Source organism: Syngnathus leptorhynchus, chromosome 3 (assembly GCF_054491065.1).
Source record: "Syngnathus leptorhynchus isolate UIUO chromosome 3, UIUO_Slep, whole genome shotgun sequence".
Classification (NCBI taxonomy): domain Eukaryota; kingdom Metazoa; phylum Chordata; class Actinopteri; order Syngnathiformes; family Syngnathidae; genus Syngnathus; species Syngnathus leptorhynchus.
Window position 1 is genome coordinate 19420769 of NC_141197.1, and position 12599 is coordinate 19433367.

The 12599-nt window shown below is 37.6% G+C and overlaps 2 protein-coding genes and 1 long non-coding RNA gene across 5 annotated transcripts in view; 2 read left to right on the plus strand and 1 right to left on the minus strand.

The window, feature by feature from the left end:
* The first annotated feature begins 1497 nt into the window (after window positions 1-1497).
* On the plus strand, window positions 1498-3313 carry LOC147059652 (glycine N-acyltransferase-like). The gene is made up of 5 exons (XM_085908031.1): window positions 1498-1590; window positions 1739-1846; window positions 1932-2058; window positions 2631-2748; window positions 2820-3313. The coding sequence occupies exons 1-5, from the start codon at window positions 1513-1515 to the stop codon at window positions 3223-3225; spliced, it is 837 nt and encodes a 278-aa protein (XP_085764157.1). The 5' UTR covers window positions 1498-1512; the 3' UTR covers window positions 3226-3313.
* A 128-nt stretch (window positions 3314-3441) lies between these two features.
* On the plus strand, window positions 3442-6383 carry LOC147059653 (glycine-N-acyltransferase-like protein 3). 2 transcript variants are annotated; one of them, XM_085908029.1, is made up of 5 exons: window positions 3442-3709; window positions 3862-3969; window positions 4055-4178; window positions 4913-5033; window positions 5102-6383. In XM_085908029.1, the coding sequence occupies exons 1-5, from the start codon at window positions 3632-3634 to the stop codon at window positions 5499-5501; spliced, it is 831 nt and encodes a 276-aa protein (XP_085764155.1). In that variant the 5' UTR covers window positions 3442-3631; the 3' UTR covers window positions 5502-6383. The 2 variants fall into 2 exon arrangements, with proteins under 2 accessions (XP_085764155.1, XP_085764156.1); XM_085908030.1 differs by having other exon boundaries at window positions 5105-6383.
* Window positions 6384-10906: 4523 nt separating this feature from the next.
* Window positions 10907-12599, minus strand: part of LOC147059654 (uncharacterized) — a 63195-nt gene continuing 61502 nt past the window's right edge. For both annotated transcript variants that reach the window (XR_015065700.1, XR_015065699.1), the window contains exon 4: window positions 10907-11738. This is a non-coding gene — a long non-coding RNA (uncharacterized LOC147059654). The remainder of the gene's footprint in view (window positions 11739-12599) is intronic.

Consider the following 12599-nt stretch of genomic DNA (forward strand, 5'->3'; position numbering starts at 1 on the left):
ATTGGGGTTCTTTTTATTTATTTTCTATTGCTAACTATTTTATTGTGCTTGTCTATGTTAAAAATATTAATTGTGTTTAAGGACGAGGATTCCGCTTGATACATGGATTGTTGGGCAACTCGATGAGTGCGCTGTAATTTTGCTGTGCTCGGTTGTGCCTCAGGTTCTTGGTGGATTGCATCATATCCTGCGAAACTTACCAGCTCAGTGGCCTAGTAGTAGAGTGTCCGCCCTGAGACTGGAAGGTTGTGGGTTCAAACCCCGGCCGGGTCATACCAAAGACTATAAAAATGGAACCCATTGCCTCCCTGCTTGGCACTCAGCATTTAAGGGTTGGAATTGGGGGGTTAGATCACCAAAAATGATTCCCGAGCGCGGCGCCGCTGCTGCTCACTGCTCCCCTCTCCCCCAGGGGATGGATCAAAATCACATGGGGATGGGTTAAATGCAGAGGACAGAGCCCTTTGAGACTGCTTGTGATTTAGGGCTATATAAACTTGACTTGATTGATTGAAACAACGTGTTTCAACTGAAAATGTGTGTCGACCCCTGGCCTACGTTCAGCACGGCCATCTGCTACCATTAAATCCAGGTAGAGAAAACCACTTGGATCGATTGGAGGAATCGATTGGCTTGTCTGGTTGACGTATTGACATGATCTTCCTATGAAGGATATGCAGATTGGGAGCAGTTTTGTGGAGCTTCCCTACATGTACAACATCTCCTCCAAAAACCAAGACACTTTAAGAAGTCTGCTGACTGATGACAAACTTATTAGGTGGAGGAATGGAATTAAATTTAGAGGTTTGAAACAGACATATTTGACCACCAATAATCCTCAATTGATTGTTTTCGTTCGTCTTCGTGTGCCAGCGATTGGCAAGATAAAGTCAAAGTTCATCCAAAACATTTAATTGTGAACATTGTGAGCTGTTTAACGATTTAATTTGACATTGCTACTAATTTTGTCTTTTAAGTTGCAAATCATCACTGTCAAATCGTCTGCGAAATTGCTTCCCTCAGAGGATTCCATGATGAGGAAGATGGAGGTTACCATTCCTACATCAAGAAGTTGAACATGCCAGAGTGAGTAGAAATACAAGAAGTCTGTTTATATTCTGTTGATTTACACTTGCCTCCAAAGTTATTGGAACAGTGACATCAAAAGAGGGAAAATAGATCACTATTCGCCTTTATGTAAGGACAAAGCTGTTGACTTTGCTCTGAGAATGTATATCTGCTACTTAGTCCCCACTGTTTAAAAATAATCTATGGAATGTGAGTTAGTTTGATGTGATGTATACAATAGAGGGGAAGCAAAAAAAAAAAAAAAAAAAACAATTGACAAATGACAGGGATGGTTGACAAGACAGCGACAGGTGTGCTAGGTCATGCATCTAAGGGTTAAAAATAATTTTCTAAGATGTGGTCACATAAGAAAACTTGTATAACTCCACCTGCACACCGGAGCCGAAGAGTTTGAGTCGGACAGTCGATTTGCATCTGACTAAAATGATCATCTTGACGGCATTCAAGGACCTGACGTTGATGAAAAATATTCTTTATCGAGAGTTACCCCAGTCCATTAGTGTAATATATTGGGTTTCTTTGTATTTGCTTTTTATTGCTACTATTGTGCTAATTTAATTGCACTAGTTTATTTTAAATTTTCCAGGTGACGATCATTGAGCAACTTGATGAGTGCGCTGTAATTTTGCTGTGCTCAATTGTGCTTCAGGTTCTTGGTGGATTGCATCATATCCTGCAAAACAACATGTTTCAACTAAAGATGTGCGTCGACTCCTGGCCTACCTTCACCACGGCCATCTGCTACCGTCAAAACCAGGTAGGGAAAACGACATGGATCGATTGGAGGAATTGGATTGCTTGTTTGGTTGAGGTCAACATGATCTGTAATGAATGATTTGCAGATTGGGAGTAATTTCAAGGAAATCAATGAGAAATACAACATCTTCTCCAAAAACCAAAACTCTTTAAGAAGTCTGCTGACTGATGACGAATTTCAAATCAAGTGGAGGAATGGACTTGAATTTGAAGGTAGTTGAAGCAGTTTGAAACAAAACGTTTCATCCACTGTAATTCCTGAGCAGGCACCTTAGCATCTTTTCTCACTCAGTGTGGGCGTCGATGTTTGTGTGTAAACATGAACACTCCAAGCTATTTATTGTTTGGTGCAACTGCTTGTAACCGGCAGTCTTTTTCTTAAACTACTTTACTTGTTCAAGCTTGGTTGATTTCGAAACACTTTTTAAATGTGGGCTTATTATTTGACTGCTCCATTCAAACGAAGTGGTATTCAAGTGAGTGTGTTGCTTTACACTTGCCTCCAAAATTATTGGAACAGTGAGGTCATAAAGAGGGAGAATTAGCCTTTATGAAAGAACAAAGTCTGCGAGATCGTTTTTCATTGCCATCATTTGTCCATTTAATTTGGCATTTGTTCTGAAAGGACACAACTGATAAAGCAGTTCATTTTGCTCTGAGTATGTATTTACATCTGCTAATTAGTCTCCACTGTTTAAAAATAATCTATGGAATGTGATTTAGTTTGTTGACGTATACAGTTGAAGGGAAGCAAAAAACCTATTTTGTTCTTTTGTCTATTTAAGTTGCAAATCATCACTCTCAAATCGTCCGTGAAATTGCATCTCTCAGAGGATTCAAAGTTAAGGAACGTGGAGGTCACCATCACATCAACTACAACCCAGAGAAGTTGAACATATTGGAGTGAGTAGAAGACACGTCATTGAATTATCTTTGTCATCTTTGTTTATATGCACTCATCCCCTCATTTACAGAAAGAGATCCACGCTAGCAACGTCTACTTTGAAGGAGTCCCATGCGGAGCTTGTGGTCCAACAGTTATCTTTTGGAGGAAATAAAGATAACTTCAATCTAATAGAAGCCTATATCAAACATCTGCCAAACTGCTGTGTGGTGGATAAGAAGGGACATCCCGTGTCTTGGCTGCTGACTGATGAGTTCAATGCCCTCAGAATGGCTTACACTCAGCCAAAGTACAGACGGAAAGGTCACATTGGCAATTTGCTGTTTACTTTGATCCAACAAAAAGTATCTGAAGGTTTGCCCGTCTTCTGCCAAATTCATAAAGACAACGCGGCTTCTATTGGACTCGCGATTAAGGGTGGCTTCACCCGTGGTGAGGAGACAACCTCCGTGATCATATCTGATGAGTACATCTGAGGAGTAAATTCCTCCCTAAAACTCTGTTTTTGTTTGGAAACCAGATACTTTGGAATAAAAACAGAAATAAACGATCATTGCAAATGCCTGTACAGTCTCTTACATGTCTAAATGTGTTGTCCTTTTCAGTAATAAGATTCTGTGCCCGTTCCAAAGTTCTGACGACCGTTTGGGCTTTTAGTTCAACTAAAACACAATTTTGTCATTGGGAAAACTGATCTGTTTTTTATTCTATCATCTTTTTAAAACAATGGTCACACTTGGTCATGACCTGGATGGTTGACAAGACAGTAAGGGTTAAAAAATAATTTTCTAAGGCGTGGTCACATTAAGAAACTTGTTTAACTGCACCTGCACGCCGAAGCCGAACAGTTTGAGACAGGCAGTCGATTTTTGTCCGACTAAAATGATCATCTTGAAGGCGTTCAAGGACCTGACGTTGATGAAAAATATCCTTTATCAAGAGCTACCACAGTCCATCAATGTAATTTATTGGGTTTCTTTGTATTTGCTTTTTATTACTACTATTCTGCAAATATAATTTATTTTAACATTTCCAGTTGATATATTTATCATTGGGCATATTTATCATTCGATGAGTGCACTGTCATTTTGCTGTGTTCGATTATGCTTCAGGTTCTTGGTGGATTGCATCATATTCTGCAAAACAATGTGTTTCAACTAAAGATGTGCGTCGACTCCTGGCCTACGTTCAGCACGGCCATCTGCTACCGTCAAAATCAGGTAGGGAAAATGACATGGATTGGTTGGAGGAATTTGATTGCTTGCTTGGTTGAGGTCAACATGATCTGTAATGAATGATTTGCAGATTGGGAGTAATTTCAAGGAAATCAATGAGAAATACAGCCTCTTCTCCAAAAACCAAAACTCTTTAAGAAGTCTGCTGACTGATGACAAACTCATCAAGTGGAGAGACAGACTTGAATTTGAAGGTGGGTGAAGCAATTGAGGCAAACAGTTTGACTCCAATGCCAATATTTGAAGAATGAAAATGTTTATATATGCTGATTTGAATTTCCCTTCAGTAATATTGAAACAGTTAGTTTTGCCATAGGCATAAAGAAATAAAAAGATGTTTAAGGTCAAGCTTATTTTCGTGTTTTAGATCTTTGGGTAGAGAACGCCTGTGACTACTTGGGATGGCCTCTTCTAAGTTGTGTCTTACTAAGTTTTGATAAATACATAGAAATAAAAGCTATAGAATTGATCATATCCCTCATGTTTTTATTTTGATATTAAAGATTTTCAGTCAACAGCAAACAAACAAATCGTCTTACTGTTCCATTAGTTTTGTAGCAGAGTGCAAGTCCTCATCCTTAAATATGGTCGATGTGGCTTTAGTGGCACGTGAAGGTTCTCTGTTGAGATCATGCATTAATATCGCCGAGCAATCTCAAGTTGCTCCTGGTGCTGCGTCAGTGTTTGAATGAGCCGTTATGAACAGCTCCACATGAGAGAAGTCCATTTTTCATTGCCATCCTTTGTCCTTTTAATTTGGCATTTAATCTGTAAGCACACGAGTGTTAAAATTGCGCACTTTCCTTCGAGCATGTATATCTGTTAGTTAGTCTCCATTATTTTAAAGTAATGTATGGAATGTGATTTAATAGGATGTATACAATTGACGGGACGCAAAAATTGTATTGTGTTCTTTTGTCTATTTAAGTTGCAAATCATCACTCTCAAATTGTCCGCGAAATTGCTACTCTCAGAGGATTTCATGTTGAGGAATATGGAGGTTACCATTCCTACATCAACTACAGCCCAGAGAAGTTAATCATGTCAGAGTAAGTAGAAGACAAGTCATTGAATTATCTTTGCCATCTTTGTTCATATGCACTTATTCCCCCATTAGCAGAAATGTGTCCACACTAGCAACATCTACTTTGAATGAGTCCCATGCGGAGCTTGTGGTCCAACAGTTGCCTTATGAAGGAAGCAACGAGCTCAATCGAGTGAAAGCATATCTCCGACATCTGCCAAACCGCTGTGTGGTGGATGAGAAGGGACATCCCGTGTCTTGGGTGCTGACTGATGAGTTCAATGAGCTCACAATGGCCTACTCTCAACCAAATTACAGACGAAAAGGTCACATTGGCAATTTGCTGTTTACTTTGATCCAACAAAAAGTATCTGAAGGTTCGCCCATCTTCTGCCAAATTCATAAAGACAACGCGGCCTCTATTGGAGTCACGAGGAAGGCTGGCTTCACCCGTGGTGTGGGGACATCCTTTCTGACGGTGACTGAGCGGTGATTTATTTGCTTTGAAACCATATACCTTGAATTAATACATATTTCTAAAAACATCAATAGATGACCTTGATACTAGGTCTACATTTGTGGGCCTCATCATAAATATTAAAATATTCATCTAATGAGAAAGACCAGCGGTGTTGAAAATAGCACAAGAAGATTTATCTTTCCAAAGCTACAGAGAGAAAATCTGGAGAAGACAAATTTAGGTGTTGTAATTCGTCAATTAAAGCCAATATATTTTCCAAGTCAGGACTGACTCCTTCCGATTCAAATATAGTTCTTAGTGATAAATTCAATAAAATGGTACTTTGCAGTTAAACACTGGATGTAATGCACTCCTGAAAAATTAAAAGCAGAGCAAAAATGTCAGTTGAACATTCATCTCAGCGACCAAATATGGTTATACAATCAAGTTAAGGTGCACGAGATAAATTGGCCTAAGTGGAGCAGCTATTCCCTGCAGTTTTAACAGTGTGAAACAAATGTTATGTTTGTTTCAACTCATAATAACAAACTATCAGTTCCAATTCGTGTTTGTCTAACCAATCACCCACAACTTCAAAGTTGTCATCTTTAAAAATAACCCAATGTGGGCGGACTGAAGTCCTGCTTGTACTGTATATTAGCATTAAGTGCCTACTATTTCTTCTAAAATGGTAATCTTCACAACAGAGCAAAATGTTAATCAGAATTGTAAACATCTATTGATGACAGTTGCAGAAGCTCTTTAAATGTTTTTGATACAATGTCAAATAAAAGATGACAACTGAATTTGGACTACCTTCTCACTAAATGCTGTTTTGTGCAGTTACCTTTGTTCTCAGTTCATTCATTTTAGTACATTTATACCAGGATGATTAGATGAGAACAAGATGTGAGACTGTATAATACTATATCTACAAAAATATTTCTCTCTTTTTAAGACAGAATGTCTCTCACAGCAATATGTTTCTAGTTATTGCAGATGTGACATCTTTGAATAAATGTGCATATGATGAGAATGGAGAGGACGTCTACTTTCTATGTATGTGTATTTTTCCTAATAAAGTAGATTACCAAAAAAACATGTAAAATTCCAGGTGCAAAACATGTCGACACGATTGGACAAAAAAAACAAAAATGCATTCTGTCGGCCCACCTCAGTAGACATCATTTCAGTTAACATCAAAGGAATAACTGCTTATGCGGCTCGCTTCTTTTTTCTTTGGCTTTTTGAAGACCGAAGAGAGAAAAAGATGTGCGGGAAGAAAAGAAGCATAACCTTGATATTAAAGAAATCTGTCCAACTGAGCACAAATGTTGACTCTGGTAAGTGATGTTTCCAGTTTGATTCCAGTTCAGTACTTGTTCCTGTACTTGTATGATGATAATGATGATGATGATGATTATTATGATTATTATGATTATATTCAGATTTTATGTAAAGCATGACTATACACTTGAAGGTCTCAGGTGGCAACTGTTTGGATTCTGGGACTAAATGATGATAAAATTGTATCAAGTCTAAGTTCGAAGGGTCGCGGAACGCATTGTGGTTGACCTTCAAGGCATCAGTTTAGTAGTTTTCTGAACTCCTTCAGCAAAAAAAAAAGCCAAGTGCCCTTGAAGAATTCATGTGACAGAGGCTTCCAATTCACTTGCAATTCTCTGCAGATGCACAAGTCCGACTGACATTTCTTATTGAACTGGTACAAATGGCATTTCCCCAGACAACTTGTTAACTTTTAAAGGTTGATGGATTCAATACACATCTGCCTCAAATAAGCAGTGGATCAGTGTGAAAAACAAAGCTCAGAGATTAGCCGCTGTCAGCTCAAGGATGAGATGTGCAATTTTGAGTGGCAAAATGTGAACGCCATTTATCTGGTGACATGGAACACACTTTATTGATCTACAAGCATTTGTTAGACCCTCATTTGAAAATCTCGGCTACTGAAGCCACTATCTTTGTTCGCTCTTTTATATAAACAAAACAAAACCGAAAAATAAACATTAGGCCTTGTGCTTTTATTTAGCAAGTCAAGAATATTAAATCGTACACAAACTTTGTTAAAGTATAAATACATACAAAAACTTGGCTGTGTGTTTATAGAGCACACATTTGTTTCAACGATCAGTAATGGAATAATGTACCCTTGAAACAGCCATAAAAAATAGATAAACATTTGTTGTCAATTGCATAGAGGTGCTACAACAGGGGTGTCAAACTTATTTTTGTCACGGGCCACATAGTAGTCACAGTTTCCTTCGGAAGGCCATTAAAATTGTCAACCCAAGTACATGTATGAACGTCTCATATTATTTATTGTATCGGCTACATAACAAACTGATGACTAACTAGTTTTCAAAACAGACACTAATATAGACTGTTTAAATGTTTAAAAAATATGAGTGGTAATAAAAATTGCTAGCAATATTTCTATTTTTTTTAAGTGAAAACAATTGGTTATTTTAGTATTGACATATGAATTTGGTGCACAATTTGTCTTCGCTGGCCACATAAAATGATTTGGTGGTCCATATCTGGGCCCTCGGGCCTTGACTTTGACACCTGTGTGCTAAAAGGATGCTCAATTCATTCATTTTTGTCTTTATTGTTAAGCACATCCTCTTTCTGCAGCAACCCATGTGTTTCTGGACTGACACTGGGCAGTGTACACAATACTGTCTAAAAGTCGTAAAATATTGTATATTTTATCGACTTAAATAACAAATTAATCCCGAGCAAAAGTTAATACTCTGTGGGAAAAAAATCATTGGCAAGGACAGTTTCTTGAAGTTGGTGAACATATTTACCTTTGAGACGTTTCTGTGATTAAGGGCTATATAAATAAATTTGACTTATCTCGACTCACAGCTCAAAAGGGAATTTGGCCCATTCCTCTTTACAGAAGCTCTGGAAATCCTACAGGTTTCCGCTCTGCTGCATAGAAAGATTAATCATTAAAACTCCAAACGTCTGTGTTCCTGACACACATTGCAGAGAAATCTTAGAGTTCAGGATCCCAGGCTGTTAGGATCCTGAACTTTCTCCCCCCTCCGCCCTCGGCTGGATAACGTCCTGACCTTTTGGGCCGCGTTGGCTCCCTTGCACTACTCTCACGCTATATTCTGACGGTCTGCTGTATGCACACTTGCTCCGTTTTTGCTCCTCTTATTTGTTTATTTATTTATATTTATTCAACGCTCTTGTTTATTCATTGTATGTGCCTTCTTGATTTTACTTTTTGTGTTGTTGTTTTGGATGTTTTGTTATGTCTTGTCGCCGTGGGATAGTGGGTAACGCAATTCCAATCTCTTTGTGTGTCTTGGCATGTGAAGTGATTGACAATAAAGCTGACTTTGACTTAGATACCTGCAAAAATAAGATGATGTAGATATGGAGGCAGTCTGTCAAAAAGGTTATGGGTCCAATTCCTTAACCTCTGACCTACATCTGTAACATCATTCGTATTTCAATATTCTTTGAGAAACACACTAAAATCATTGTGCGCAACATTGGTTATTAACACATTGTGTTAATGTGCTTTAACAACATAAATGTCGAGGAACAAAAGCAATATGCTGCATATCTGAAAGTTAACAATTGCTAATAGTCTAATGAAGCCATGTTTGAATTAGCATGACATTTGCATCTAAGCTTCCACTCAGCCGAGAAAATGTCCCCTAGACAGCCTGCATGGCTTTGTTTTGTATTAAACCCGGATTAGATTTTTGCCATAAAATATGAGCTTTCAGTTAGGTCCTTTAATGAAAACGGTGCACGTGTGCGTGCATGTGTGCGCACCAAAAGGAGAGTAAAAGGAAGAACACGTTTGTAATCCAAGAAAAAGTATTGGACATTCTTCATATTAAAAAAAAAAAAAAATGTTCAGTCTGTCTTGAAAACTCAAACTTGTGCATAGTAGTTTGCATGAAATATATTTTAACTGACCAGCATGTCTTGCGATTATATATATATATTTTTTTGCATTTAGTATGTCTGGGGCAGGAATGTTGTAAAATGAGAGCAAATGCAAGAAAGGCAGAACCGCGGTATGACGTTTAACACCAAAGACTCTCTTCCTCCGTCGTTATGTCCAAAATTGCCGCTGTCTGCCAAGAATACTATGTCACCCTCAATGATATTCCCACACGTCTAATTATTTGATTGCGGGATGCCGTCCCTGTCAGTGTGCACAGCTGCACAAACCTCACTCATGGCTTATATGTAAAAGGCAAAGGCGGATAAACGTCAATTCTACTGTTGCAGCTCAGATGCAGCAGTTTGTAGCTGCACTGTGGCACAAAAGCATTTCCAAATTGCTGTTCCCGCATTTATGCTGATTGCGATTGACTGCCAATGGTATGATTTATAGATCGAGCGTGACATATTGTTACGGCCTTTGTGATACAAGTTACCGGAGTTCTTTGAATAGACAAAGAGGACAACACAGTCCTCAGTGTACTGTGTATGGAAGTGTGTGTCGTGACAGCCTTGATGGTGGATCTGCTCAAGGGGGTGCCTGACAAGTAAAGCTGCAATATGATATACGCCAGAAGGAATGAAAGTAGTTTTTTAAAAAAGCTAAAATATAGGAGACAGGGTGACTGCATGAAGAATTTCAATAACTTATTCCGGCTTTGGGGCATTGAAATCTTGGTGCGTGAACAAGAGCATAAATAAAAAATAATTATTTACACGTGTATGTCCTTACAATGCTGTGACAAAAAAGTTAAGTAAAAAAAAAAAAAAGTATTACTATGCAAATAATATTGTAATAATTGTAAATATTTGATCAGTTCTTAGATTTGATACCAAAATGAAAATAAAAAAGCAAAAAAAGAAGCAAAACAAAAAAATTAATTACTATGCAAATAATATTGTAATAATTGTAAACATTTGATCAGTCCTAAGATTTGGTACCAACATAAAAATAAAATAAATCACTAAAATAAAATTAAATAACTAAAGTTTGCTTAAAACCTTGTTCAGCTAATCCATAAAACATTTTTCTACAGTCGTTGGCAAAACATTTCTGTCTTATGCTTTTTCCCTTTAGGGAAATATAAGTGGGAAGTAGGTCATGCCTTTTTTGGACTAACCATTTTCTGTTGATACATCATGAATATTTGATGAACATAAAGTCCCGTGTGGATAAGAGGAAATATCAACGACTCTGCGGAAGTTGTAAAAGATGATGTAAACACAGACTTTAACAGCAGTTAGCAATACTGTAAAGCTAAAAAAATGTGTTTTGCATAGCTCTCCAATTTTCTTACACAATCCAAAAGCACGAATGCCTGCTTTTTTGTAATGTCATAAATGGGAGTTTATCATGAATTAATAATAATTTACCAGTACAATTTCTTCTTACCTTATCATATTCGAACTGAGAAAACCAAAATGTTTTCAACATGACCTTAGACGATGTCCTCCAATGACTTCTATTTTTGGACTAAAACCAACACGAAGCGGTGATGCATGTTTTATTATGCATTAATCGAGACACCCTACATTTTACACTTATGACCCTAAAAGCATCAGGCTTTCCAAGGGCAAAACAGCTATCATTGCACTTTGGAAGATTAATGCCAGGTTTATACATAGGTCACCTTCCCGACTGTAGAAGGACAGCTCAGGCCTACGTTTGGAAATATTACTGTATATTTAGTTGAACCTTGGAATGTATGATTGAGTTGTTTAGAATAATTGGAATAAACAAAATCAAGATATATACCTGAAAAAGGCTAACTACTTTGCATTTTAGTAGTAAAGAAAAAGCATACGATAATTACGTCTTTTTTTTGCCACACCGTCGTTGGTTCAAAACAAAATCAAAATGTTCTCACAAGGCGGTTAGGCATAGCCTGCAATTCAAAACGCTTCTTTTGTATTTAATTGTCAATTTAAGTGGCGCTAGTAGTCAACAATGAAGTAAAAATGGCTGATTTGTAACATTGATCAATTTTAACCAAACTAAGTTTAATGGACACACCATTGTGCAACGCACAACCGAGTGTCAGAGTGATACTATCGACGATTTAATCCATCCTTAAGGTGTACAACATAACAAAGACTGTAGGTGTGACCTTCTCAAATGGTGGAGGACAGTCAAAGATTTATGTCACAGTTGAGAGCTTCTGTTGGGGAGGCTGACAGATGGATAATCCCGTGGTTTAAACTTGGCAAATATTGATCCGGCGGTCCTGCGTTGCAGGCTTGCCGACCTGAAATTGGGTGAAATAGATTCTTCTGTAGAGTCAAAAAGAAGACAAATGAGGAAGAGCAAAATATGCTATCTTGATCATCAGACTGGATAACACTGAAAGGGTGCATAAGCGTGGAAGATCTTTATTCGGTCAACGTTGGACTTTGCATTGGGGCTTTAAATGCATGTCTTTTCATTCATCAAAGCATGCATTATCCTGCCTTGAGTGACATTAACCTTGATAACGTAACCTCAAATGAGACTTGAAATGAGACTTTGGTGAGTCATGTAATCGAGGTGGGTGATTACTACTATATTAAAAAAAATCTGTCAAACTAATGAGTATTTTTTAACACCAGAAATGTGTATCAAGGCATTGACTTTTCAAAAGATTTGCAATATAATATCTCATTTTATTTATTTGTGGAATCTCAGAGAGATGCTTGCACTTATGAGTGTGGCGGACAAACCCTTTTCTGGTTTTGTAAATTTGTGTAAATGGTGTGTAGGTATTTGTGGATCTGCAAAATTATTCATCCATTTTCTATTGATAAAATCGCTCAGGGTTATGGTGGAGCTAAAGCAAGAAAAAAAAGGCAATGGTGTGCATTTTATTGTATGGAGGCATTGTCTGACTTTCATATACATGAGTGTGTGCTTCTTTTTGAAAACGGTATGAATTTTGAATGGACTTATTGTCCACCATGCTTTGCGTATTAAGCCTTTCAGCAAATATATCATAACATGATTTCATTTTCTATACTTTAGAATGTATTTATTGTCCACTGTGTTTTGAGTATTAGGCCTTTCAGTAAGTAAACCATAACACGCGTCCATTCTCTATACTTGTCCTGTTCAGGGTCACGGAGAGCTAAAGCAGTTCAATTCAGGTAAAAGGTCGACGA

Bases quoted from the DNA above. Each gene is read 5' to 3' on its own strand.
- LOC147059652 (XM_085908031.1), top strand. From the start codon at position 1,513: ATGATCATCTTGACGGCATTCAAGGACCTGACGTTGATGAAAAATATT. The intron at 1,591-1,738 runs GTAATATATTGG...ATTGTGCTTCAG, and splicing joins AGTTACCCCAGTCCATTAGT to GTTCTTGGTGGATTGCATCA. The intron at 2,059-2,630 runs GTAGTTGAAGCA...TGTCTATTTAAG, and splicing joins GAATGGACTTGAATTTGAAG to TTGCAAATCATCACTCTCAA.
- LOC147059653 (XM_085908029.1), top strand. From the start codon at position 3,632: ATGATCATCTTGAAGGCGTTCAAGGACCTGACGTTGATGAAAAATATC. The intron at 3,710-3,861 runs GTAATTTATTGG...ATTATGCTTCAG, and splicing joins AGCTACCACAGTCCATCAAT to GTTCTTGGTGGATTGCATCA. The intron at 5,034-5,101 runs GTAAGTAGAAGA...TTCCCCCATTAG, and splicing joins GAGAAGTTAATCATGTCAGA to CAGAAATGTGTCCACACTAG.